This window comes from Cynocephalus volans, chromosome 17 (assembly GCF_027409185.1).
Source record: "Cynocephalus volans isolate mCynVol1 chromosome 17, mCynVol1.pri, whole genome shotgun sequence".
NCBI classification, from domain to species: Eukaryota; Metazoa; Chordata; class Mammalia; order Dermoptera; family Cynocephalidae; genus Cynocephalus; species Cynocephalus volans.
The window spans coordinates 1,394,357-1,418,364 of record NC_084476.1 but is presented as its reverse complement, the minus strand read 5'-3'; the positions used below and the strand labels follow the sequence as shown (position 1 = coordinate 1,418,364).

At 61.2% G+C, this 24,008-nt stretch overlaps 4 protein-coding genes across 8 annotated transcripts; 3 read left to right on the top strand and 1 right to left on the bottom strand.

The window, feature by feature from the left end:
- The first annotated feature begins 1,916 nt into the window (after window positions 1–1,916).
- On the top strand, window positions 1,917–5,451 carry PTGDS (prostaglandin D2 synthase). Of its 2 annotated transcripts, none has more exons than XM_063082601.1 (7): window positions 1,917–2,081; window positions 2,849–2,985; window positions 3,100–3,176; window positions 3,891–4,007; window positions 4,122–4,223; window positions 4,798–4,823; window positions 5,341–5,451. In XM_063082601.1, the coding sequence occupies exons 1-6, from the start codon at window positions 1,974–1,976 to the stop codon at window positions 4,821–4,823; spliced, it is 567 nt and encodes a 188-aa protein (XP_062938671.1). In that variant the 5' UTR covers window positions 1,917–1,973; the 3' UTR covers window positions 5,341–5,451. The 2 variants fall into 2 exon arrangements, with proteins under 2 accessions (XP_062938671.1, XP_062938672.1); XM_063082602.1 differs by having other exon boundaries at window positions 4,122–4,261.
- A 2,037-nt stretch (window positions 5,452–7,488) lies between these two features.
- LCNL1 (lipocalin like 1) lies at window positions 7,489–9,072 on the top strand. Its single transcript, XM_063082660.1, has 5 exons — window positions 7,489–7,844; window positions 8,007–8,117; window positions 8,381–8,482; window positions 8,755–8,780; window positions 8,994–9,072. The coding sequence occupies exons 1-5, from the start codon at window positions 7,793–7,795 to the stop codon at window positions 8,994–8,996; spliced, it is 294 nt and encodes a 97-aa protein (XP_062938730.1). The 5' UTR covers window positions 7,489–7,792; the 3' UTR covers window positions 8,997–9,072.
- A 4,678-nt stretch (window positions 9,073–13,750) lies between these two features.
- Window positions 13,751–15,316, top strand: PAXX (PAXX non-homologous end joining factor). 4 transcript variants are annotated; one of them, XM_063082493.1, is made up of 7 exons: window positions 13,751–13,911; window positions 13,988–14,048; window positions 14,277–14,326; window positions 14,406–14,596; window positions 14,669–14,765; window positions 14,937–15,021; window positions 15,106–15,316. In XM_063082493.1, the coding sequence occupies exons 1-7, from the start codon at window positions 13,787–13,789 to the stop codon at window positions 15,139–15,141; spliced, it is 645 nt and encodes a 214-aa protein (XP_062938563.1). In that variant the 5' UTR covers window positions 13,751–13,786; the 3' UTR covers window positions 15,142–15,316. The 4 variants fall into 4 exon arrangements, with proteins under 4 accessions (XP_062938563.1, XP_062938565.1, XP_062938566.1 ...); XM_063082495.1 differs by having other exon boundaries at window positions 13,752–13,911; window positions 15,102–15,316; XM_063082496.1 differs by having other exon boundaries at window positions 13,753–13,911; window positions 14,697–14,765.
- Window positions 15,317–15,920: 604 nt separating this feature from the next.
- CLIC3 (chloride intracellular channel 3) lies at window positions 15,921–18,069 on the bottom strand. The gene is made up of 6 exons (XM_063082648.1): window positions 18,017–18,069; window positions 17,084–17,193; window positions 16,875–17,000; window positions 16,650–16,756; window positions 16,400–16,575; window positions 15,921–16,233 (listed from the first exon to the last, which is right to left on the bottom strand). The coding sequence occupies exons 1-6, from the start codon at window positions 18,050–18,052 to the stop codon at window positions 16,075–16,077; spliced, it is 714 nt and encodes a 237-aa protein (XP_062938718.1). The 5' UTR covers window positions 18,053–18,069; the 3' UTR covers window positions 15,921–16,074.
- Between the last annotated feature and the right edge of the window lie 5,939 nt (window positions 18,070–24,008).

Sequence of the window (24,008 nt, the reverse complement as noted above, 5' to 3'; positions counted from 1 at the left end):
GGCCCGCATGGTTTGGGCAGACTCCAAGATGACCCTGGGAGGGGACACCCCGAGTTCCAGGCGCTGCCTCCCCTGGTTAAATCGCAGAGCAGCTCCCTTTACGTAAGAGGACACGGAGGGGAGAAATTCTCACCCCTGGAGGAGCCCCGAGCTGGACTGCCCCCAGCCAGCTCAGCCCCCACCCTGGTTTCCCTCGCTGCGGGCCCAGGGGCACCACCATTCTGCCCCGACTTTCAGAGTCCAGGAAATTCCACCCAGCAGCTTCTCAGTGACCCAGGGCTCTACCCGTCCCCTGCTTACATCCTTAGCGAAGCATCTGCAGGCAGGAGTGAGCCCCTGGGGGAGGGCGGGCAAGGCAGGACCTGAGGGGCTGGGGTCCGGAGGCTTCCCCTCCCCACCAGCTCCAGGTCCCTCAAAGCCCCTCACTGTGGGCCGGCCACCTAGAGCCCAGGCTGGGGGAGCTGATTCCTGAGCAGGTGGTGGGTGGAGCTGACAAGGTCCCCGTGAGTCCAACTGAGTCCGGTGGACACTCAGCCAGGTCGGCCTCGGCCCTCGAGGGTGAAACGCTGCGTCAAGGCTGGGACCCGCCACTGCCCCTGAGGACGCTGTCAGGCCCTCAGGAAGGAAACTGTTTCCGTCCAGGACAAGGCTGGGTCAGTCCGGGGAGCCCAGGCCTCAGCCATCAGGCTTGTCTCTGATTTGCCTGAACCAGAGGCAGGGAGATGGCCCCAGTGACCTCTCAAGGATGAAGCCAAGTCCTTGCATTCTTGTGACCAAAGCAGCTGGTGTCCAGAGCAGCGGGGAAGAGCGGCCGCCTTCCTGCCCAGCCCTCCCTCCCGGGCTCCCCACGACCCTGCCTGGCAGCTGAGCCCACATCTGCCGCTCACGTGCCCGCTCATGGTCTCTCCCGCTGGACCCATGGGAGGCCTGGGCTGGGCTGTGCCCAGGGCTGCCTGGGGTGCCACAATGTGCTGAGAGGAGGGGAGGGCTGATCTAAGGCAGGGTACATGGGGGGACCCCCAAGTTGGCCTCACAGTGTCTCTTCCTGTGCCCTTGCCTGCTGCAGGCTCCTGGGAGGGCCGGTATCTGGCTGTCAGCTCAGAACAGGCCCGAGCCCTCCCCTGCTGAGAATGTCCACTGTCAGCCACCTCACCCACCTAGTCCCTCTGTCCCTCAGAACCAAGGAACAGGGGCCCCTGGGTGCTAAGGTGCGGTGCTGGCCTCAACCCTCCAGGAGGCAGCACAGGCCTGAGTCCCACAGGGCGCTGCAGCCTCAGAGTCTGGGCCAGACTGTAGTGGTGCAGGGGTAGCTTGGAGCAGCTGGGGCCTCCCAGAAGAAATGGTGCCCATGTTCAAGCCCAAAGGGACCCCAGGCTGAGAAGGGCACCTAGGGAGCCACCATCAGAGCCCCAACAGCTCGGACATCTGGCCCTCAGGCCCAGCACAGGGTAGATGGAGTTTACTTTCAGGACCAAACTCTTGGGGTACAAATGGGACTTTGTGTCCCCTCCTGGGGGTCAGCGCTTGGAGAGAGAATGATGGTAGGGCTTGTGAGATGAGGGTCCTGGCCCTAAGTGGGAAGTGACCAGAGGCCCCAGAGGCAGGGCAGTGCCAAGGCACCTACCCCCTCCCCTGCCCCATCCAGACCACTGGGATGAGTGGGCCTTGCTGGCTGGAGCGGCCTGGCCAGCTCTGTCAAAGGGCCTCCCCCCGCCCTCACTAAGCCGGGCCTGACTCACTCAGTAGGAGCCTCTTGCATAAGCAGCCCTGCGGGAATGCAGCTGCAGCTGGGCTGCCCCTGCCCCCCATGAGCATCACGAGCCTCCAGTGGGCTGTCCTTGGGCCCTGGGTGGAGGCCAAGCCTGGCCCATAAATAGGGGTCTCCTCAGCGTCCTCCGTTCCTCCTGCCCACCTCTTTTGCTGTGCCCACACCACTGGCAGCAGGCCCCAGACACCTGCTCTACTTCAGGAGAATGGCCGTTCTGCGCATGCCGTGGATAGGGCTGGCCCTGCTGGGGGTCCTGGAGGTCCTGCAGACCCAGGCCCAGGTCTCCGTGCAGCCTGACTTCCAAGAGGACAAGGTGAGGGGCTCCCGTGCCCCATCCCCTAGGTGGTACGGGCCGTCGGGGAGGGGGCACTTTCCGGGCTGGGTCCTCTCCCTGGGAGCAGGGAGCTGAGCCAGCAGGAGGGCTGGGCAGCTGCTGCAGGGGGCCGAGCCTGAGAGGCCCTCCCTGGGGCAAGGGCGTCTCACCGGCCCAGAGGCAGGGCCCTGCCCGCGCCCACGGGACGTGCGGGCCACATACGTGCCCACGCCGTCCAAGCACGGTCACCCCTGTGAGCCACGACGCCCAGAGGACACCCGCACGCTCCGCCCCTGGGTCCCAGGAGATGTCCCTGTGCGGAGCGCGCAGACGGGGGAAGGCGCACGGGATGGCCCTGTACACGTGCCGAGCGCGCGGGCACGCGCACCGCACAGACGCCGCCGGCGAGCGCGCTCACGCGCAGGCCCTCCCCAGCCTCGTCTAGACGCCCCGCCGTGGGCGGGGGCAGGGGTCCGCCCCGACCCCCTCCAGGAATGGGTCGCCCTCTGCCGCCCGCGCCACCCACCGGTCGGCCTGCCTCGGAGCGGCAGGGGCGTGGCGAGCCGCGAGGGGCGTGGCCTCCAGGGAAGGGGCGGGGCCTCCAGGGGAGGAGCCGAGCCGGGGCGGGGCCATGTCGTGGGCCTTCCCGGGAGGGGAGGGGCCAGGCCCGGGGGCGGGGCGGGGCCGGGAGGGGGCGGGGCGGGGTGCCCACCCGGGCGGCCCGGGGGTCCGCGGGGCCTGACCGAGCCGGCGGGGCGTTCGCGCAGTTCCTGGGGCGCTGGTTCAGCGCGGGCCTCGCCTCCAACGCCAGCTGGTTCCGGGAGAAGAAGGCGATGCTGTCCATGTGCAAGTCGGTGGTGGCCCCGACCGCGGGCGGCCTCAACCTCACCTCCACCTTCCTCAGGTGGGATGGGGGGGTGGGGCGGGCTGCTGGGACCCAGAGGACCCCCGCATCATTGTCGCGCTCTGGGGACACCCTCGGTCCTGACCCCTGACCCCGAGGGTAACCTGCCTACAGGAAAAACCAGTGTGAGACACGCACCATGCTGCTGCAGCCCGTGGGGTCTCCCGGACACTACAGCTACAGGAGTCCCCGTGAGTGGGGCCTCCAACCCCTGGGTCCAGCCTAAGAGTGACACTTGCTGGCTGTTACTCCAAGGGAGCCCTGCGTCCCAGCGATATGGGGAGAGGTGACGGCCACGCCACCAGGTTCTGCGAGTCCAAGGCCAGGCCTAGGCGGGAATCTGTCCCTCGCACGGTTGTGGGGAACAGAGGGACCCTTTCTGTCGGAGGCTGGACCCTCTCTGCAGCCCACCATGTTCTGCCAGGGCCCTCCCCTGCTCGTGACAGAATTTCCCCAGATCTCTGCGGCCCAGGTGGGACACACACAGGGAGCCCCCAAGTCCCCTTCACATACCTCCTCACGGTTCCCACGCAGGACCCTGGGGCTTCCTCACCCTACCTTGAGGCAGGGCTCCCCACTGGGAAACCTTTCCCCTTCTTGGTTCTGGACAAGTTTTGTGACTGTACCATGAACCCCTTATTGTCTGTGCCTGCATGATTCCTGGCCCCCCAGGACGTCTGGTTTGGGACCCCTCATTCATGGGCTGTGCAGGCAGGAAGCAGGGAGCTGCTGGCTGCCAGAACTGGGGAGGGAGCAGGCGGGGGGAGCATCCTGGGTGGCCGAGGGCCGGGGTCGCCTCCCACCCACACGCCAGCCCGCAGAAGGCACCTCTTCCCCAGAGTGGAGGTGGGCCAGAGGTTTGGGGGACTGGGTTCCCCATCCAGAGTCGTCTCTTGGGTTCTCAGACTGGGGCAGCACCTACACCGTCTCAGTGGTGGAGACCGACTACCAGGAGTACGCCCTGCTGTACAGCGAGGGCGCCAAGGGCCCCGGCCAGGACTTCCGCATGGCCACCCTCTACAGTACGTACCCCTGCCCCCTGCAGGGACCCTGCAGCTTGGCCTGACCCAGGGCAGGCAGGGGCAGAGCAGAGACCTTCCCCCACTGAGGCCGTGCTCCGCTCTGTGCCACTGCAGGCCGCACCCAGACCCCGAGGGCTGAGTTAAGGGAGAAGTTCGTCACCTTTTGCAAGGACCAGGGCTTCACAGAGGACACCATTGTCTTCCTGCCCCAAACTGGTGAGGGGGGCCACTAATCGGATGCAGAGGGGATTAAGGTCAGATTAAAGGGAAACAGTCTTCTGCCGGGTAGGGTGTGGGAGGCTGAGGGAGAGGTTGGCCCCTTTCTGACCTACTCTCAGCCAGGGGAGGGGAACAGAGGAGATCAGCCTGTCCTAACCGCACAACCTCTGCCTACAGCCCCTTTCACCAAGACCCCCTCCCTGGATGGAGGCCAAGCACCCACTCTCTGCCACGCCCCAGGCCTGCCCCCAGGATACTGGGGTCCCCGGCCTGGTGGGGGGTGGGGTGGGGAGTGGCCACCAGTGGGCTGGGGCTCGGGCACAGCCTCCCTGGGGTAGGCATCTGCTCTCCACTGAGGTAGAGAAAGGCCCCTTGTTTGTTTTGAGGAGCAGGGGCTGGCAGGGAGGTGCTGGGGTGCAGTGGAGTCTGTGCGGTGAGGGGCTCAGCCAAGACCAGCTCTCCAGGGCTTCGGGGGAGGCTCCTCAGCATCGGGGGCGGGATGCAAGCCCAGGTGGGCGAACTGGCCCAGGCCTGGGGCTGACTAGGGCCCCCCGGGCTTCTTTCTTGGCAGATAAGTGCACGAAGGAGCAAGCGTAGGTGAGGAGGCTGGGCTGCAGGCGGCGTCACCAGCAGGAGTCCTGCACCTACAGGCAGCCCTGCAGACCCCACCCTCCCCAGGGGCTGCAGTGCAGGGTGGGGTGGGAGACACAGGAGCCCCCTGTGCAGACCAGGTGTCCAGTTGTGAGACAGAAAGAAAACCTGGTCCCAGCTGCAATTCCCTAAGGCTCATGGGGGTGGGGGGCAGAGGTGGGCAAGGGTGGGAATGCCAAGTTCCAGGCAGACAAGGTCCACCAGCAGGACCATCCTGCAGCGAGGATCTCTGGGTCCTGGGGGCAGGAGGCCTAGAGGCAGGGCAGGAGGTCCTCCCAGGGAGCAGGGTGGGGAAAAGTGGATAGGGGGACAGGGGGATAGAGCTGAGAGGTGACCTCAGGGAACTGGGCTCTGGAGGGACGCACAACCCCAGGAGGGAGGCCCGAACTGGAAGTAGAGTCTGGGGGCAGGGAGGGGTCACAGGGATGCTTGCACCACCAATGTGTCCTGCTCTCTCGGCCAGGTGACCCCTACCCTCAGGACTCCTGTGTTCTGCTTTGTTCTCCAAGACTCCAGCCCTGGCTCCCCCCACAGCGCCTCTGCCCCACAGCCTTTATCCCGCTTTGAGAAATAAACTCCGGAAGCAAGTCAGTAGCCTGGCTCCTGCCTGTCTGTCCTGTAATGTCGCAGCCTGGGCCTGGCTCAGCCACCTGGGCCACCCCCCACCTCCCCTCTGTGCAAAATCTCAGCATGCAGCCACCAAAGGGTGAGCAGAGGAGAGCCCTCTGGTATCTGCTCCAGTGGACAGCTGAGGGGAAGGACTAGTCGCTGTCCCCCACCCACCACACACGGGCCAGCCATGACCTTGCCACAGTCCCCCACCCCCCCGGCCGCACCCCCCTCAAACTGGCAGCTACGGCCAGGCCCTTCACCACCTCAGCAGGAAGGGCCCGGGGCCCCAAAGGAAGCTTTGGATCCGATGGGTTTTTCAAGGTGTGGGATTAGCACACTTGGGCAGATTTAAGGGTTTGGGGGACAAAAAGGAACATTTGTTTGGAAGATGCCAGGGTGTCTATGCACCCCCACCAGGACAGACTGACAGAGTGGGCTGGGCATAGGCCACCCGACATCGCTCTGGCTCCCTGAGCACCCCCCGTCCCTGGCACCTGGCCTGGGCCTCCAGAGCACACAGTCCTGCCTACTTGCCAGAGCTCTGGCACCAAAGCCACATCGGGCCTGGCCAGACCCTTCCACTCAGCCCTGCTCCTGGATCCCTGCTCTCCAGCAGCTTCCCAGCTGGGGTGGCCATTCTTGGGCCCTGTCCCTAGCCCTCCTGGTTCACAGTGTGAAGGTGAGCTTCTGGGTGGCCTTCCTGGGGGCTGTATCTGAGCCGAGGGCTGGCAGATGACATCCCAGAGGGGCCACAGGAGGCCAGAGAGGCAGGGTGCATTGGTTGTCAGGCAGCCCCCTGGCCTGGAGGTCAGCCAGAACTACTTGTCCCCTGGAAGCTGGACATCCGGCCCCCTTCCTAAAGGAAATGCAGACGATGGGCGGGGTTGGGTGGAGGCATCTGGGCCAGGGTGCTGCAGGGTGCAACCCGATCAGGAGCCTATCTCTGTGGGCTCTGTCCCAGGCCAGCTGGCCAGCCGCCCCAGGGCATGTCAGGGGCATAAAGGCCACACCAGGGAGGCCACCCTAGCTCTGCTGCCCTGCTCTGTGTCCTGAGGAGTCCCTGTGCCCTCCGTCTCCCATGATGCTGCAGGCTCTGCTGATCAGCTGCCTCCTTGCCCTGCCCGGGGTGTCCCCAGGCCAGGCCCAGGTCCCCATCCAGGCCAACTTTGATGCCAGCCAGGTGTGCCCAGACCCGTCCCCTCCTGCTCATGGATGACCCCTCCCCCTTTGGATTTCCATCCCAAGGCCTCGATCACACCGTCTTTGATCCAGGCTCGGCTGGGGCAGGGGAAAGACCCCCACCCACCTGCATCCGACTGGGAGTGGGTGGTCTGGGGAGGGTGGCAGGCCCCCATCCCAGCCTTTGGGTCGTGCCCACCACCACTCCACAGGGCCTGGAACTGAGACAGCTGTGGCCGCATCTTGTCCTGTCCCCAGTACTGGGTCAGGGTTGGTGGGGTGCGGTGGCTGGGAGCAGATGTGCAGAGCACAGCTGTGCAGGGCAGGATGTGGCAGACTCGGGCCGGGGCAGGGACCACCCCCCCAGCCCTACCTGTGTCCGTCCTGCAGTTCCAGGGCACCTGGTACGTGGTGGGCATAGTGTCCGACGACCAGGGTTTCCTGGACTCCAAGGACAACATGAAGATGCCTGTGGTCTTAGTGACCCCCGTGGCCAATGGTGACCTGGCCCTCAAATTTGGGTACCCCACGTAAGTGACCCTGCGAGCCTCATGTCAGACTTGGCCTTAGACAAGGGCCAGGATGAAGCCAAATGAAGGCAGCAATAGCCAGGAGTCCCTGACACATTAGGAACCAGACCACAAGCTTGAAAGGGACTCCGGGCTGCAGACACCCAAACAGCAGGGCAGCTGGCCTGCTCCGGAGGACAGAGGTGCTGGCAAAAGCCTCCGCCGGAGGCCCAAGCGTTGAGAAACAGTGTCTGCGTGTCTGTGTCTGTGTGCCAGACTGTGTGTGTCACTGTGTGTCTGTGGGCCAGAGTGTGTCACTGTGCGTGTCTGTGTGTCTGCAGGGGAGATTGGACAGTCCGTGCCCCCGGCTGTGTGCCTCTGAGCAAGTACACAGTAGCAGCCCCCACCCCCGACGGGGGCTTCCTCCCCAGCAAGATTGCCGTAAAGTACCGTGTCCTCTGAGCATGTGGTGAGGGCGAGTCAGGACACCCTGGCCGTCCTGCCCGGGCAGCGTTCTCAGGGTCCCAGGCAGGGCTGGGGCTGGGCGCAGGACAGGGGCTGCTGCTCAGGGTGCCTGGGCTCCTCCTGTCCAGACCCGATGGCGGGTGCCAGAAGATGGACATGACCTTCACCAAGGGTGCCGTGGAGGGGCAGTTCAGCAACCCAGGTGAGGTGGGCAAAGTGGGCAGGGTGACCAGGAGGGCAGAGGTGGCAGCAGGCAGGGCAGTGGGGGTGAGGGCTACTAGACTGGCACCCTGGGCAGGCACGTCCTGGAGTTGGGAGTGCGGGGCCGTCCTGGGCCCGGAGTCAGCCGCTCTCACTCCCTCAGCCATGGGCCAGACCGACATCCGCGTGGCGTTCACGGACTACCAGCACTTCGCCCTGATGTACCTGGAGACGCAGAAGGGCGGCATGCGGAACGTCTGGCTGCAGCTCTACGGTGGGTGTTCCTGACTCCTCCCTTGGTCACCGGGCACAGGCCTGTGCCTCAGGAGCCATAACTCCAGGCCTGGTCTGGACTGTTGCCCATGTGCATGTTCCAGCACGTCTGACTCACGGCAGGTGGAGCCACTGTCTCCTGGTGGGACTCCTTGGGACCCTGGGGACCCCGTGTCTGTGGCCAAGGAGTCCGGACCTCTCCCCACCCCCTCTTCCACCCTCCGCCCTGCCCCTTTCCCTCACTGGCCCTCCCTGCCCCTTCAGCCCGAGCACCAGAGCTGTTTCCCGAAGGTGCCCAGAAGATGCAGTTGCTGTCACCCCAAGTGGGCCTGAACCCCAGCCAGGGCGCCCTGCTGCCCAAGTCGGGTGAGCGTTGCCCCAACCCCTGTTCAGAGCTGCAGGAGCCAGGAAACCCCGGACCCAGACTGGCAGGGGGGCAGGCCCTGAGGGTCACCTCACGGACCCTAGAGGCAGGACAGAGGCGCTTGGGGGCAGCCCTAGCCTGTCTGGGCCAGTGAAGGACAGGATGATGCCCAGACTGGTGCCCCCAGGAGGGGATGACAGGCTGGGAGGGCCGGGGGCTTCCACCTCAGGGAAGGGGACATGGGGTGGCTCCTCAGGCCAGCTCTCTCCCACAGACCAGTGTGCTGGTGCCTTCTCCCAGGTAAGTAGATCACGCGGTGGCAGCGCCCTGCTGACCGACGGCGGCCCCTCCGGACATGCACTGCAGGGGAGTCTCAGTCCTGGGCACAGGGAGGGGATGAGGGAGGGGGATGGTAGCCACAGCATGGAGGCTGGGCAGGCAGTGGTGGGGCCCTGGGCTGTGGGAGGACCGTGGGGACCCGGGGCCACCGCCCACCTGCCCCTTGTTTTGCAGTGAGGGATTCGGTGGTGGCCGCTCTGCTCCGCACCGCTCCCCAAGGAGTGCCCGTTTCTCTGCACACCCCGCCCCAGCACAATAAAGGGTTCGGAAAGCCAGCCGCAGTGTGCACGTGCTTTTCCTTTTTTTTCTTTCTGTGGTGGCTGGCGGGCACAGCAGTGGAATCCTGGACCTTGGTGGTGTCAGCACACGCTCTAACTCACTGGGCCAACCGGCCAGCCCACGTGTGCATTTCTTGGGGGGGTGGGGGGCACCCTGGAAGGGTGGTTGGCCCAGGATGGGATGGCCCAGGACGGAGGGCGCCCTGGGATGGGGTCCCGCGGGGATCGGGCTCCGACCATGCAGTGCAGCCCCTCCACCTTCCAGGGCAGGTCCCTGTGCTGGGCGTGGCCCTGGTCCTGGTCCCGTCCTGGTCCTGGTCCTGGTCCTGGTCGTGGCCGGCCGGGCGGGAGGGAGACACAACCGACAGGCCGAAGGCGTCCGAGGGGCTTTCCCGGCTCCCGCAGCCCAGGTGCCTGCACTGGGCGTGTGGCCCTCCTCGGCGGCCCGGCGGGCAAGAGACCGAGGTGCCCCCACACCAGCTGACCCAGGCCACCCCATCGGAGGTGGGTGAGGGGGCTGTCCCGCTGCTGTGTGTTTATGTAACACAGTGTCGTGTTTTACAGACGCATCCTCAACAATTTGAGGGTAAAATGGCATAGTCTGTAATGTAAATAATTCAGCAAAATAAATAAATAAGGATACTTGTAACTTTGTTAAAAAGGTGGCGATTGTTCCATCCTGACCATGGGTCTGTGGGGCTCGTTATGCCGTTACTTCTGCTTTTCAGTTGGTGAGCAATTTTCATTGAAACACAGCCCTGTATCGCCAGACTTGCTTTCCTTCGTTGGGGCCCCTCTGGGCTGGGAGGTCACAGAGATATCCGCCCCCACACGCGCTCCTTGTGACCTGTGTAACCCACCCTCCCACCCTTTCCCCCAAGCTCGGGCAAGGCGCAGCCACGCACCTTAGAGGTGTGTCGGCCGAGACACACCACCATGCTCCAACCGTGGCTCTGTGAGCTGTCACTCAGCTTCCACATGGACCGAGAGAACTAGCAGGGATGTGAGGCGGAGGGGGGTCAGGGTCCCCATCTGGGAGACTGGCACGGGGCCCTGCCCATCCCTCCTTCCTCTGGGCAGGGTCTGGAGTGGAGAAATGCAGGTTGTGCTCCATGGCCTCAGGGACACCCTTCCTTCCAAGGGGGCCCCCTCTGCGGTGGGGCAGCACCTGGGGGCTGCAGTGGGTCCAGTGGTGGCCACCCCCCCACACCCAGGGCAGTTCAGCCCAGGACCCATCATGTCCTGCACCACCCGAATCTGGCCACATGGGGGCAACCCTCAGCCAGTTCTCCACCCAGAAGCCCACAAAATCCATGTATGTGTTAGAAAAACAAAAAGATGTGTTAGATCCTGCCCTCCTCAGCTCAGAGCCGCCCCCAGTGGGTGTCATCTCACTGAGAGTAAAGGCCAAGCTCCTTTCGCTGGCCAACAAGGCCCTCCCTGATCGACCCTCCTCTGACCCCACCTTCCACTCCCACCTCCCTCCAGTCCCACTGGCCTCCTCCTGTCCCTTGAACCGGGGACACACACACACACACACACACACACACCACACACACACACACACACACACACACACACACACGCACACCCGCCTCAGGGCCTTTGCACAGGCTGCGCCCTGCCTGGAATGCTGTTCTCGCATCTGTCCACTGAGCTCACTCGATCCCCTCCTCTGAAGCCATTTGCTCCAGCACCGCCCTGCTTGGCATGGCCCCACGGGACCCCCAGTCCGGGTTGCCTCCTTCCTCTCTAGCCGCTGCTTCTGTGTGCTTTTCACTTTTCTCCACTGCTCAGCAGCTCTCTCTCTCCCCTCTTTCCCTCCCTCACTGACTTCAAGCCCAGGAGCATGAGGGACCTTCTCAGACCCTCCCCTCTCTGTTGTGAGGTTCCACCCACCTTGTATGCCATATATTAACATGAACCCATATCCTACCTTAAATTAAATTGCCCTCTAAGGAAGAGCTGAGTTGCTGCAGAGTGGCTGATAGGTTACATTTTGTAGACGTTCGTGTAACTTTTCTTTTTTTTTTTTTGGTGGCTGGCCATTACAGGGATCCGAACCCTTTGAACATGGTGTTATAAAACTGCTCTAACCAACTGCACCAACCGGCCAGCCTCGTATAATTATTTAAATGAAGGTTTTGCAGTTTTCTTATCATGTTTCAGGACTAATCTTGTTTCAGGTCTTGTATTAGTTTCCTATGGCTGCTATAACAAATAATCACAAACTCGTGGCCTAAAACATGCATTTACTCTCTTACGGCTTTTGAGGCCAGAAGTCCAAAATCACTTTCACTGGGCCAAAATCAAGGTGTTGGCTGGGCTGTGCTCCCTCCAAAGGCTCTGGGGTGCATCCTTCCCTGCCTTTTCTATCTTTTGGTGGCCACAGCAATCCTTGGCCAGATGTAGCATCTCTCCAATCCCTCTCTCCCTGCCATGTTGATACCTTCTTTTCTGTCTGTGACTCTCTTTTATAAGGACGCTTGTGATGGCATTTAGGGTCCAACCAGATAATCCAGGGTAATCTCCCCATCTCAAGGTCACATCTGCAAAGACCCCTTTCCCACGCAAGGTAACACTCACAGATCCCAGGGATCAGGACCTGATATCTTTGGGGGGGCCGTTGTTCAGCCTACCACGTTCTACCTGGAAACATGTTCCTAGGCCCTGAGCACTGCCAGGAGGGACTAATGTTTGGGTGCTGGTGACTCCAAGATGATCCATCCCCAGACCAGACCCTCGGGGACACAGCAGTCTCCATTCATCTCCACGGATGCCCAGCTGGCATCTCAGAGCTCATGTGACAAAGGAGAGGCCCCACATCCCCTCAAAAGCTGCCTCACCCTAGTCATCTTAGGACCACTCTCCCCAAATGTAGGGGTCATCCTCGATCATCCCCGGCCCCTCCTCGTTCCATGTCCCCACTGAGCCTGCGGCCCAGCCTCTGTAGCTTTGCCCTGAAAGGCCAGCAGCCCTCTGCCGTCTCCCTGCCACTCCCCTCACAGCACTGGCCATGGGCTGTACTCGTGTCAGTCACACGCGCCACTCTCCTTCCCACGCCCATTTAACCCTCCAGCACCTCCCCACTCTTCATTCATCCACTCACAGCATCTGTTATCTCCACATGCCAGGCTGTTTGAGCCCTGAGGAGACGAATATGGTGGCAAATAAAACAAACAGAAACCCCTGCCCTCGTGGACCTGGCAGGAGAGGTGGACAGTAAATAGGGTCAATAAGTATATCAGTCATCTACTGCTGAGTAACAAATTACCCCCAAATTTAGCAGATTAAAACAACAAGCGTGTGTCATCTTCCTACTTTCTGAGGATCAGGAACCTGGTCCTCTGGCACTAGGTCTTCTGTGAGGCTGCCATTGAGCTGTCAGCCAGGTGGGGGCTGTGGTCTCACGGGAAGGCTCAGCTGGCAGGGGGTCTGCTTTGCAGCTCCCTCAATGGTTTCTGGCAGGCCTTGGTGCCTTGCCATGTTGATGTCACCAACAGCTGCCTCGTGTCATAGTGAGCAATTCAAGAGGGAAAAAGAAGCGACAGCCCCTCACTTCTGCCGTATTCTAGTGGCCAGAAGGTCATGAAGCCCAGCTCAAGGGGAGGGGATTACTCAAACATATGAAGCGGGAGGTGGGAGGGTTGGGGGCCATCTTAGAGGCTGCTATCACAATAAGTAAACTAGAGTGTACTCTATACAGTGACAGTATGGGAAATAAGTAAATGAAACAGGAGAGAGGGACATGCACATTGGGTGGGGGTTGACATGTTTTGTACAGTGGGCCTCAGCAGGACTGCAGGGGATGAACCAAGAGAAAGTAGCAGATGAGGCCTTGGCCGAGGGCACCCTTGGGATACATCAGCATAGCCTACAAATCCACTGACCGCCCTCCCCTTGGCCACCGTGCCGTCACCCCAGCCTTCCTACGAAGACTGGAGTGGAGCTGCTTTTTCCCACAGTGGCGCCTGTGCCTGGGATGCCCTATGCTGGCACGCCCTACCCTTCCTCTGCTTTGCAGCTCAAACGGCAGCAGGTGCCCACCCCAAGTGCCCCGCTCTGCAGCACCTGCTGCGGTTCCTGCCTGGCATTCAGCCTCCCTGAGAGTCATGTTTGTCTATTGTTCCTCTCTCCCATTAGGTATAACAAGCTCTAGGAGACCAGAGACCTTGTCTATGGATCAAGGTGTCCTCGAGGCCTAGGACAACACGAGGCACGTAGGAGGTGCCCGGTTAACACCACGGGATGGATGAACGAGCCACAGAAGCTGAGCAAGCTTCTTATCGGGGCTAAAGACAATGCGATGCATGCGGAGGGGGCGGGGGCTGGGCCTGCGGGCAGGACGTGCGCGCCGCCGCCAACCGGGGAGCCCGGACTCTGCGGGGACTGAGGGGCGCAGGAGGGGGTGAGGCCCGATTAGTCCTCCGCGCGGGCGAGAGGGCCGGCCCCGGGAGCCCCGCCCCGCCGGCCCAAGCCCCGCCCCGCGCGTAAGCCCCGCCTCGCCGGCACAAGCCCTGCCCCCTAAGCGGTTGCGGAAGTCCCGCCCCGCGCAGGCTCCCTAGGCCCCACGACCGGCCCGCTGTCGGCTCCGGAAACCGTCCTTCTGCGCAGGCGCCCTAAGCCTCACAGGCCCGCCCCTCCTGGCCCCAAGCTCCGCCCGCCAGGGTCCCCGCCCCGGAGACTGCCATGGTACCGCCGCCGCAGTCGCCGCCGCTCTGCACGCTGCCGCCGGGCCCCGGGCCGCCCCGCTTCGTGTGCTACTGCGAGGGGGAGGAAAGCGGGGACGGGGACCGCGGCGACTTCAACCTCTAGTGAGTGGGGGTCACGGGGAGGTGGGCAGGCGAGAGCTCTGCGGGCGGTCCCGCCTGACTGTCCCTCCCTCCCCAGTGTGACGGACGCCGCGGAGCTTTGGAGCACCTGCTTCACGCCGGACAGCCTGGCGGCCCTCGTGGGTAGCAGGGCTCCCGCAACACCCCGTACCTGCAGCCCGGGCCACTTGTAGGGTGAAGGGGGTCTGGGATTCCTCAGAAGGGCAAGCACCCGCTTTCCCCGCCCTGTAGCTGTAGTCCTAAAATTGGGTGAGATCCAAGGTGGCTGCGGCGTCGGGCAGGTTTGGGGTGTCCCCCGGTGGGTTTAGGGTCCCAGGTATCTGGTGACAAGCCCCTGTTCCCTGTAGAAAGACCGTTTTGGCCTGAGTGCGGCTGAGGACATCACCCCCCGGTTCAGGTGAGCCCAATGCGTGGAGGAAGGGCACGTGGGGAGCGGGTGGGTCTGGCCACAGCACTCAGCACCTCTTCTCTCCCAGGGCAGCCTGCAAACAGGAAGCTGTGACTCTGACCCTGCAGGAGGATGGAGCATCCCTGACCCTTTCAGGGGGTCCTTCAGCGCTGGCCTTTGACCTCTCCAAGGTGCCGAGTGCAGAGGCAGCTCCCAGGTTGCAGGCGCTAACACTGGGCCTGGCAGAGCGTGTGTGCTGCCTGGAGCGGCGGCTAGCAGGTAGGGTGGGGAGAGGGTACCCCACACCCTCACTAGGGTCCCCCTGCTAATGCCCCTACTCCTGGCACCAAGTGGGGTGTCCACTGGCTTTCTTCTCCAGCTGCAGAAGAAACAGCCGCCAGCCCCAGGAAGACCCCGCGACCATCGGGGCCTCAGCTCTTCCTACCAGGTAAGGTGTATCAACCTGTGACTTGGGTTGGCGCTGAGCTCTTTCCTGTGGAACTCAGTTTCCCCAGAACAAGCCTCAAGCTCCAGAGAGAAGATCTGTCTATACAGAGAGGGTTGTGGCCAGGAGTGCTGTGGATTCAGAGGACCCTCCCCCAATCTTGTTCTCCCCCAGACCCAGATCCCCAGAGGGGTGGCCCCGGACCTGGAGTCAGGAGACGGTGTCCAGGAGAGTCCCTCATCAACCCCGGCTTCAAGAGGTACCCGCCTACCCACTCCTGCCTGTGCCCAGGGTCCAACCTGTCCCTCCCCCCACACCCTCACATCTTCTCTTTCCTAGTAAGAAACCAGCTGGTGGCGTAGATTTTGATGAATCCTGATGGTATAGCAAAAAATGTGGCCCTGCTAGGAGCCTGCTTGTGAGGGGAGGGGGAGCCCCTGAGCCCCCCAGTGAAAGCTCCACCCCCACCTCTACCTAACTGTTCTGCTGCCAAGCAGGAATGAGGCTACTTCTCCAGTCTCTTCTCCGTCAAATAAAAGAATCGCTCAGGTGGAGGTGTTGACCAGGCTCTGATTCCTGGGAATTGGCCTGGGAGGGGATCAGGAAACCCCCTTGGGGTCTGCAGTCTGGTCATGGGGCCACAGGCTGTAAGCAGATGCACCAGGCTCCTCTTCCTGGGTCTGGGGGCTGCCGGCTCTTTCAGACCTGTCCATCTGCTCCTACCTGGCCAGCGCAGGAGCTGAGAGAGGCCCAGCCAGCAGGCCCAGGGCTCCCCAAGGCTTGGGACACTGCTCCCACCCTTCCAGGTTCTAGCAAGGCTGGACATGGCCACAGATGCCCCACACAAGAATACACACAGGAGGACGTTCTGTGCAGATACGTGTTTGAACCACCAGCACCGGGCGCACAGGGCCGTCTGAAGCCCCCTGCAGGAAGGGGGATTGTCTTCCTGCCTTTGGCAGGGCTGAGGAATGTGGGCCACTCCCCACCCATCCGATCCCCGAGGTTGGGCTCCGAGGGGCTCCGCTCCCCACCCTCCTTGGCCATCCAGGGCGCCCCACCCCGCCCGGCCTGACTGGTTTGAGAGCCCAATCCAGTCCCTGAGGCGCAGGGCGACTGCAGGAGGCCCGAGCCTGTGCTCTGGCTCAGCGCGGGGGGATGGGCCACCGTTCTGGACTGTCATGTGGAGCTGAAAATCCCACCGTGCGTACGTGGGGGCGGCAGTAATGGCGGGGCCTCTGGCCCCTGGATCTCAGGACACGCTTACTGGGCGCGGATGCTTTTATGGGGCCGCAGACGAGGGGCGGGGGCGCTAGCGGGGGCGCACGGCGGGCCGGTAGGCCGCCAGGATCTCGGCGCTGTGCGGACACGTGTACTTGAACTCCTTTTCCTGCAGCGCGCTGTCCAGGTAGCGGTGGACGCCGCGCAGCTCCGCGGGGATGGGCGCCTGGCGGAAGTGCGCGCACACGGTCTGCGGGCGGGGCGGGGGGCGCGTGCTCGGTCAGGGCCTCCCGGGCAGCCCGCCGCGCCCGCGCCCCGCGCCCGCGCCCCGCGCCCGCGCCCCGCGCCCGCGCCCCGCGCCCGCGCCCCGCGCCCGCGCCCCGCGCCCCGCGCCCGCGCCCCGCGCCCGCGCTCACGTGGACGATGTGCAGCTTGGGCAGCAGGCCGCAGTCGGCCAGCGTGAGCTGGTCGCCGTCCAGGAAGCGACGGCGCGACTCGCGCAGCTGTGGCTCCCGCGCCAGCTCGTGCTCCAGGGGCGTGCGCAGGTAGCTGTCCAGCCTGGCGAGGGCGCGCAGCAGCTGCTGGTGCAGAGCTGGGGGCGGGGGGCGCGGTGAGCACCGGGCCTGGGGCGCCCTCCCGGCCCCGCGGCCCCGCCTCACCCCTCACCGTGGTCCTGAGCGGGCACCGGGCTTTTGATGAACGCGGAGAACTTGTGGAACACGTCGTTGCCAGCCGTGCTGGACTCCCGGTACCGCGGCGCCAGGCTCGGGAAGCTGCGGGCGTGGTGGGGAGGGGGATCGGGTCAGACCCTCGCCCTGCCGCCCTGACCCTGCTCCAGAGGACCCCCAGGTGCCCTCCCGGGGGCCCGTCCTGCCCCAGTCGGGCCCTCACTGGGGTGGCCCCAGCGTCTCCTCCAGAAACTCCTCGATGTGCAGCGTGTCCGTCTTGGCGTCGCCGTCATAGAGCAGGATGGGCAGCTGTGAGCCAGGGGCGAAGTCCTTCAGCACGTCCGGGGACCTGTGGGCACCAGGCAGGGAGTGAGGCGGCTGGCCCAAAGGGGGCGCGGGGGCCGGGGAGGGCTCCTGGGGGCTGGGTCTCACCTGCGCGTGTCCACGGTGGTGAGCGTGAAGGGCACACCCTTAAGGAGCAGGATCATGAAAAGCCGCTGGCAGGAAGGGCAGTGCCCCACGCTCTCCCCGTCCTCGCTCGCCTGGGTGGGTGGAGCAGGGGGTGTCAGGACTGGGAGCAGACCCAGGAATCCTGCCACCAGGCTGGGTGGGACCCTGCCTCCCACTGCCAATGGGACTGGAGCAGCGCCAGGGCTCCGGCTTGGATGGGCACAGCCTCTCCAAGTGTCTGGTGAGGGCTCTTGACTGGGGAGGTGGGGAGGAGCACAGAGCGGCTGGGAGCCCAGAGGCCTGGGGAGGGGCGGGACCCTGGAACTTTATCTTCGCAGCCTGGGCAGAGGCCAGGCCCCTAGGCTCCAGGACCCAAAGGCTGACCTCAAGGGTAGGGTGAGCCCAGCAAGCTGTTTTCTGAGTGATTCACCTGCCAGACTGGGTACCGTGCGCAGTACGCTCACTACCCCCAGCTCCGACGGTGGGGAGGGGCTGGGCCTGGCAGTCCCGGCAACGAATCTGGGCACCGACCTGAGAGCTGATGGGGGCTGCCTGGCACAGCCCCTCCTCTCCTGGCCCACAGACCCCATGCTCCACTCAGGCCTGTGCCGCTGCTGCCTGGTTGGCACCTCCCCTCCGAGGTGATTTTCCCCAGGAGGGCTGAGCTGGGCCCAGGAGCTAAGGCTGAGAGCAAGTCCAAGGCCACGCTGACTCCCTTTGGGTGTCACTCAGTGGGTCCTTCTTCCCCAGGCTGCCCTCACTTTCCTCAGCCTCTGTAGGTCTGCCTGAGTCCCCCAAGGCCCCAAAGGGGAAGGGGCTTAGACACTGCTGGGGAGTCCCACTCCTCTCAGCCTGCCCCAGAAAGCAGAGGACCCCCTCCCCGAGACAATCCCCCCAGCCCAGTCTGCTCAGCACCTTAACAAACAGCTGGAGCTTGGCGGTCTCGGCCATGGTGGGAGCTGAGGCGGTCAGGGCGCAGGGCATGGGGCGGGGACCTGGGGCGCTCCTTAAGTCTCCTGGGTGGCCCGCCCTCCCTGGCCAAGGGCCCGCCCCATGGAGCCACCTAGGCAAAGAGGGAGCTGCCCAGGGCACAGAGCCGGGTGCCTGTGCAAGGAGCCTAAACCCGGGTGTCCGAGCATGAGGGTGTGACCGAGCATGAGGGTGTGTCCAAGCATGGGGGTGTGACCGTGGGGAGAGCAGAGTTGAGGGCTGGCCGTGGGCGTGAGTCCAGCTCACACCAAAAGAAAGGCTGAGGCCCCAGTGCTGAGTGTGTGGGGGGAACCCGGGTGGCAGATGGAGACCCATCCATGGGGAGGCGGGGACACAGGTGTGGGGGGTGCCAGCCTGGGGAGGGGGCACCTGCGTCATGGTCCTCCCTGCAGTGGACACTCAGTTGTCAGGGTCCCCAGCTCAGAAAGCCATGGGGTGGGGGTGGGTAGGAGAAATGACGACCCTGGCGTCAGCCTCAGTTTCCTCATCCGCACAAGGTATTACAAGGGTGGTAAGCCCCCCTGCAAGAGACACCTCCTCCCACTGACTCTGTCAGGCAGGGCCCTCCACCGTCAGGGCGGAGCCCACATTCCAGGCGTGTCCTCGGCGGCGCAGCGGGGAGACCAGCCTGGCTTTGGTGTTTTAACCCAGCCCTGCAGGGGCAGCCGTCTCCACCCACCGCCCGTCCCTCCCACGCAGGCTCCGGGCAGCGTTCTTAACCTCTTAACCTTTCAAAACAAGTGCCAGGATGGGGGTTGGAAGCCCAGGCTTTCTAACCTGCAGTTGGCCTTTGTGGAGGGCAAAGCCCAGCGCAGGTCAGACGGGTGTGGGTGTGTGCCTGGCCGCCCTGCAGTTCGCACCCGGTCCATCTCTGTCAGGGTCACCCTCTGCAGCCCCCACCCACCTGGGCTTTGGCGCCTGGGGGGAGATGCTTCCTGGGGACCCAGGGCACCCATGGAGGCCAGGCGCCACCCAGTGGCCACAAGGGAGATTGGCTAGCTGCCCTTGCCTCCCTCAGGCAGCGTGGTGCCAGCTGGCCCTGATGGCAGGTGGCAGAGGTGGCAATACTCCCTCCCACTCGCCTGCCCGCCTCCTCACCAGGCCTCAGTCCACGGCCGGGGGCTCCTGTGGCCAAGATCAAGGCCCCGAGTCTGTCCCGGCGGCCCACGCTTATCAACCCAGCTCAACCCCTTCCGGGACCCCACGCCAGCTAGGGCTCCTGGACATGGGCCCTGGCACGAGTCTGGGAAACTGGCCGTGTGGGGCTCCAACATCGTTTGGAGTCCTGAGTTCCTGCTGGAGCCTCGATTTCCCCTCCTTCCCACCTCCACCTCTATTCCAGGCTTCAGTGTTTTGGTTGCTCATCACGAGTAGGGTCCGGGCCTCCAGCGCTGGTTTCCTGCATGCCTGGCAGACAAACCGCCAGCCGTGGAGGCCCCTCCACACCTGCCCGTGTTCACCAGATGTCCCATGTGTATTTTTATGCGTTTACAAAAGCACCCTTACGGATCCACAAGAATAACGATGGAACAGACAAAGGATACAAACAGGTGTCAGAGAAAAGGAAACACAAAACACCAATAGCTGCGAAAACGTTTTGCCGCACACCTTCCTCAGGAAACAAAGCACCAGACACGGTTGATGGTTGCAACTGGAAGAAACGTGGTCGCTCCATACTAGGATGGGCCTTCTGCAGGACGGCCTCTGACAGTGGAAACACGTGCGGCTTCCTCTGTCCACCCACATGCACTCTGGATTTCCTACCACATTTTTATAGTAATTGTTTTAAAGAAGTGAAAACAGAAATGTACAGCCACCAGCCTTAACCGGTCCCATGACCTACCAGGCCATGGGGTTATTCCTGCACCTCCCCGAAGGGCCCCACCTCCCCATCATCCACGGAGCAGCCTCTGGGGACCCTTGTCCCCAGCTGAGGTCCCAGGGGAGGCTGGCCTGGACTCCCTTGTGTTCAGAACTCCTGTTCCGGAGGCCCCTCTCTGTGGGCCCCTTCCCAGCAATGTTTTCATGGCTGTGTTCTGAAGGGAGACATAGACATGTTGAGGGAAGGCTGGGGACCGGAGTGGTGTTGGGATACGGTGGGAAGCACGGAGCAGACCTAGAGCCCGGATTGGTCCTGGTTTCCAAAGACCATCCTGCTAAAAGGGGCTTTGTGTCCCCCGAAATTCTTATGTTGGATCTTCACCCACAAGGTGATGGCATTAGGAGGTGGGGTTTTGGAGGTAATTAGGTGAATGGGACCCCCCAGAGAGCTCCCTCGCCCCTCCCCCTTGTGAGGCTATGAGAGAAGGGTCACCCAGAAGAGGCCCTCATAGAACCCGACGCGCCGGCAGCCTCCTCTCGGACTTCGGCCTCCAGGTGCTGAGACACACGCCTCTGCTGTTTGTGAGCCGCCCAGCACGTGTACTTCATCTGGCAGCCCCAGACGGACTAGCCGGGCTCCTCAAGACAGGGCTGATTCCAGGTGTGGGGCGGGGGAAGTAAGGCCGCGCTCGAAAACGTGCAGGGGACAGGTCAAGAGGACACAGAAGCCAACTTGGATGGGCTCTCCCGGCCAAATCTCAGGCTATTTGTGCATAAAAAAGGTGATGGTAGAAACATACACTTATGGATGGTTAAAATGCTAAATATTATGTATATTTTACAACAATAACAAATTTTTAGATGGGCTAGCTCATGGCTCACTTGGGAGAGCGTGGTACTGACGACATCAAGTCAAGGGTTAAGATCCCTTACCGGTCATCTTTTAAAAAAACAAAAAAGAAAAAAAATTTTTTTTAAAGATGACAGTAATAAATGACTGTCATACTGATTTTTAAAACACCCACAAATCTATATTGATATGTTTTTAAAAGCAGAGGGGCTCTTGGTGAGAGAAAAATGCTAGCTAATAAATGCAGAAAATGAATGAATTAGAAAATGGCCATTTTGCAGCCACCACCCCTGGGCAACAGGGTGTTAGGGAACAGGCTGTTCGTGTGGCTACAGATCACCGCCCCCCAGGATTGCTTTCTCAGGTCTAAGGGGGAAAGGGACCTTCCAGTGGAAAGAGTTGCAGCCGCGGCCTGACCAGGCGGTCACAGTTAGTTAGCACTGCCGGCCTCAGGGCAGACCAACATCACATGGTGGCCTGGCATCGTCCTCGGCATTCTCGCCAAAATTGTGCCACCTGCATCTGACCCAGAAGAAGTGATCAGATCCATCCAATTGTGGCCTGGACTTGTTAACCCTGTTCTCGTTGAGAGGCAAAAACAAAAATGTGGTCAGCAGCTTCAGAGGAGCCCACGGGGCAGGAAAAGGAAACACAACAATTCCTGATTGCAGCCTAAATTTTTTTTTTTAAAAAGCTATAAAGGACACATCTGGGACACCCGGGAACCTTGGATATGCAGGAGAATGAAACTTGATCCATACCTCTCGCCGTATACTAAAATCAACTCAAAATGGATTAAGGATTTAAATATACACCCTGAAACAATAAAACTTCTTAAAGAAAACATAGGAGAAACACTTCAGGAAATAGGACTGGGCACAGACTTCATGAATACGACCCCAAAAGCACGGGCAACCAAAGGAAAAATAAACAAATGGGATTATATCAAACTAAAAAGCTTCTGCACAGCAAAAGAAACAATTAAAAGAGTTAAAAGACAACCAACAGAGTGGGAGAAAATATTTGCAAAATATACATCTGACAAAGGATTAATATCCAGAATATATAAGGAACTCAAACAACTTTACAAGAAGAAAACAAGCAACCCAATTAAAAAATGGGCAAAAGAGCTAAGTAGGCATTTCTCTAAGGAAGATATACAAATGGCCAACAGACATATGAAAAAATGCTCAACATCACTCAGCATCCGGGAAATGCAAATCAAAACCACATTGAGATACCCTCTCACCCCAGTTAGGATGGCTAAAATCCAAAAGACTATGAACGATAAATGCTGGCGAGGCTGCGGAGAAAAAGGAACTCTCATACATTGTTGGTGGGACTGCAAAATGGTGCAGCCTCTATGGAAAATGGTATGGAGGTTCCTCAAACAATTGCAGATAGATCTACCATACGACCCAGCTATCTATCCCACTGTTGGGAATATACCCAGAAGAATGGAAATCATCAAGTCGAAAGTATACCTGTTTCCCAATGTTCATCGCAGCCCTCTTTACAATAGCCAAGAGTTGGAACCAGCCCAAATGCCCATCATCGGATGAGTGGATACGGAAAATGTGGTACATCTACACAATGGAATACTACTCAGCTATAAAAACGAATGAAATACTGCCATTTGCAACAACATGGATGGACCTCGAGAGAATTATATTAAGTGAAACAAGTCAGGCACAGGAAGAGAAATACCACATGTTCTCACTTATTGGTGGGAGCTAAAAATTAATATATAAATTCACACACACACACACACACACACAAACCGGGGGGGGGGGGAAGAAGATATAACAACCACAATTATTTGAAGTTGATATGACAAGCAAACAGAAAGGACATTGTTGGGGGGGAGGGGGGGAGGGAGAAGGGAGGGAGGTTTTGGTGATGGGGAGCAATAATCAGCCACAATGTATATCGACAAAATAAAATTAAAAAAAAAAAAAAAAAAAAAAAAAAGAAAGAAAGAAAATGTTCACATATAAAAAAAATAAATAAATAAAAAATTTAAAAAAAAAAAAAAAAAAGCTATAAAGGACACATCTGGGACACCCGGGAACCTTGGATAACAGTGCTGTGTCCTTGTTCACTCCAGGAGGTCACTCTTGGGGGAAGGAGGCTGCAGGGCCTGGAGCCGAAGGGCCACGAGGACTGCCACTTGCTCACGGCGCACAGAGAAAGACAGCGCAGGCGTGGCCAGGCCTCAGCGGCACGCGTCTGGGTGGAGGGCGTGCAGGTGTGCACCGCAGTGCTCTTGCAACTTTTCCAACAGTTTAAGATGTTGCGAGTGACACGTTGCTGGGGATGTGTGTGTGTGTTCTGCTGCGTTATAAATCATCACAAACCAAGCAGCTTGAAATGACGTGCACATGAATCGTCCGAACCTCCGCGGGGCAGTTGTCCGGGCAGGGCTTAGCTGGATCCCCTGCCCAGGGCCTCACCAGGCGTCAGCTGGGGTTGCCTTCCTCCCTGGGACTTGGGGTCCTTTCCCTGGCAGGATTCAGCTCCTTGCAGTTGCAGGACTGAGGCCCCCAGCACGAGAGGCCACCCCACAATCCTGCCATGGAGCGGCCCCCGGCCCTTCCAGTGGAGTGGAGGATCTTCTCAGTTCTTCACCTGCTCAGTGCCCTCCTGGGGCTGCCCCCAGGGCCAGCATGACCCTCCATCCCCCCACCCCGTGACGGTGGCATCACCCTCTGGGCCCAGCCTGTCAGGGACCCAGCATACCCTGGCAGCCACAGCAAACATCTCACAGGAACCCAAACAGATACATTGCCCAGCCCACCTCTAGTCACCCCAAACCTACGGGCCCAACAACACCCTCGCTCTCCCCATACCCCCTGCCCCCACGTGGTACCAGCCCTTACCTGGGTCTGCCATCTGCCCTCCTTGCGGGTCTGCTGTGCCCCCCCACCCCAGGTCCTTGAAACAGTCTAAAGTGGGAGTCTGACCTTGGCCAAGCTCACTGGGCATGAGCTGGGGACGTTTCATCCCAACAGTCCTGTTTCCCACCTCAAGCACACCAGACCCTGTCGCTCTGAACCTTACAGCTCTCTGGATCCTGGCACCTCCCTGGGCCTCTGCCTGTGCGTGGCACTCCGTCTGGGGCACTCTTCCGTCAACGTGCTTCCACCCGGATCTGTCTCCACGTGGAGTCGTCTCTCCTGGAAGCCCTCCCCACACCAATCCCCCACGAAATGGAGACAGCCTAGAATGTGCTATTACGGCCCTGCC

Bases quoted from the DNA above. Each gene is read 5' to 3' on its own strand.
- PTGDS (XM_063082601.1), top strand. From the start codon at position 1,974: ATGGCCGTTCTGCGCATGCCGTGGATAGGGCTGGCCCTGCTGGGGGTC. The intron at 2,082-2,848 runs GTGAGGGGCTCC...GCGTTCGCGCAG, and splicing joins CTGACTTCCAAGAGGACAAG to TTCCTGGGGCGCTGGTTCAG. The intron at 4,224-4,797 runs GTGAGGGGGGCC...CTTTCTTGGCAG, and splicing joins TGTCTTCCTGCCCCAAACTG to ATAAGTGCACGAAGGAGCAA.
- LCNL1 (XM_063082660.1), top strand. From the start codon at position 7,793: ATGGACATGACCTTCACCAAGGGTGCCGTGGAGGGGCAGTTCAGCAAC. The intron at 7,845-8,006 runs GTGAGGTGGGCA...TCACTCCCTCAG, and splicing joins GGGGCAGTTCAGCAACCCAG to CCATGGGCCAGACCGACATC. The intron at 8,483-8,754 runs GTGAGCGTTGCC...TCTCTCCCACAG, and splicing joins CGCCCTGCTGCCCAAGTCGG to ACCAGTGTGCTGGTGCCTTC.
- PAXX (XM_063082493.1), top strand. From the start codon at position 13,787: ATGGTACCGCCGCCGCAGTCGCCGCCGCTCTGCACGCTGCCGCCGGGC. The intron at 14,049-14,276 runs GTGGGTAGCAGG...TGTTCCCTGTAG, and splicing joins CGGACAGCCTGGCGGCCCTC to AAAGACCGTTTTGGCCTGAG. The intron at 14,766-14,936 runs GTAAGGTGTATC...GTTCTCCCCCAG, and splicing joins GCCTCAGCTCTTCCTACCAG to ACCCAGATCCCCAGAGGGGT.
- CLIC3 (XM_063082648.1), bottom strand. From the start codon at position 18,052: ATGGCCGAGACCGCCAAGCTCCAGCTGTTTGTTAAG. The intron at 17,194-18,016 runs GTGCTGAGCAGA...CCACCCACCCAG, and splicing joins AGCTCCAGCTGTTTGTTAAG to GCGAGCGAGGACGGGGAGAG. The intron at 16,234-16,399 runs GTGAGCGCGGGC...CCCCGCCCGCAG, and splicing joins CCAAGCTGCACATCGTCCAC to ACCGTGTGCGCGCACTTCCG.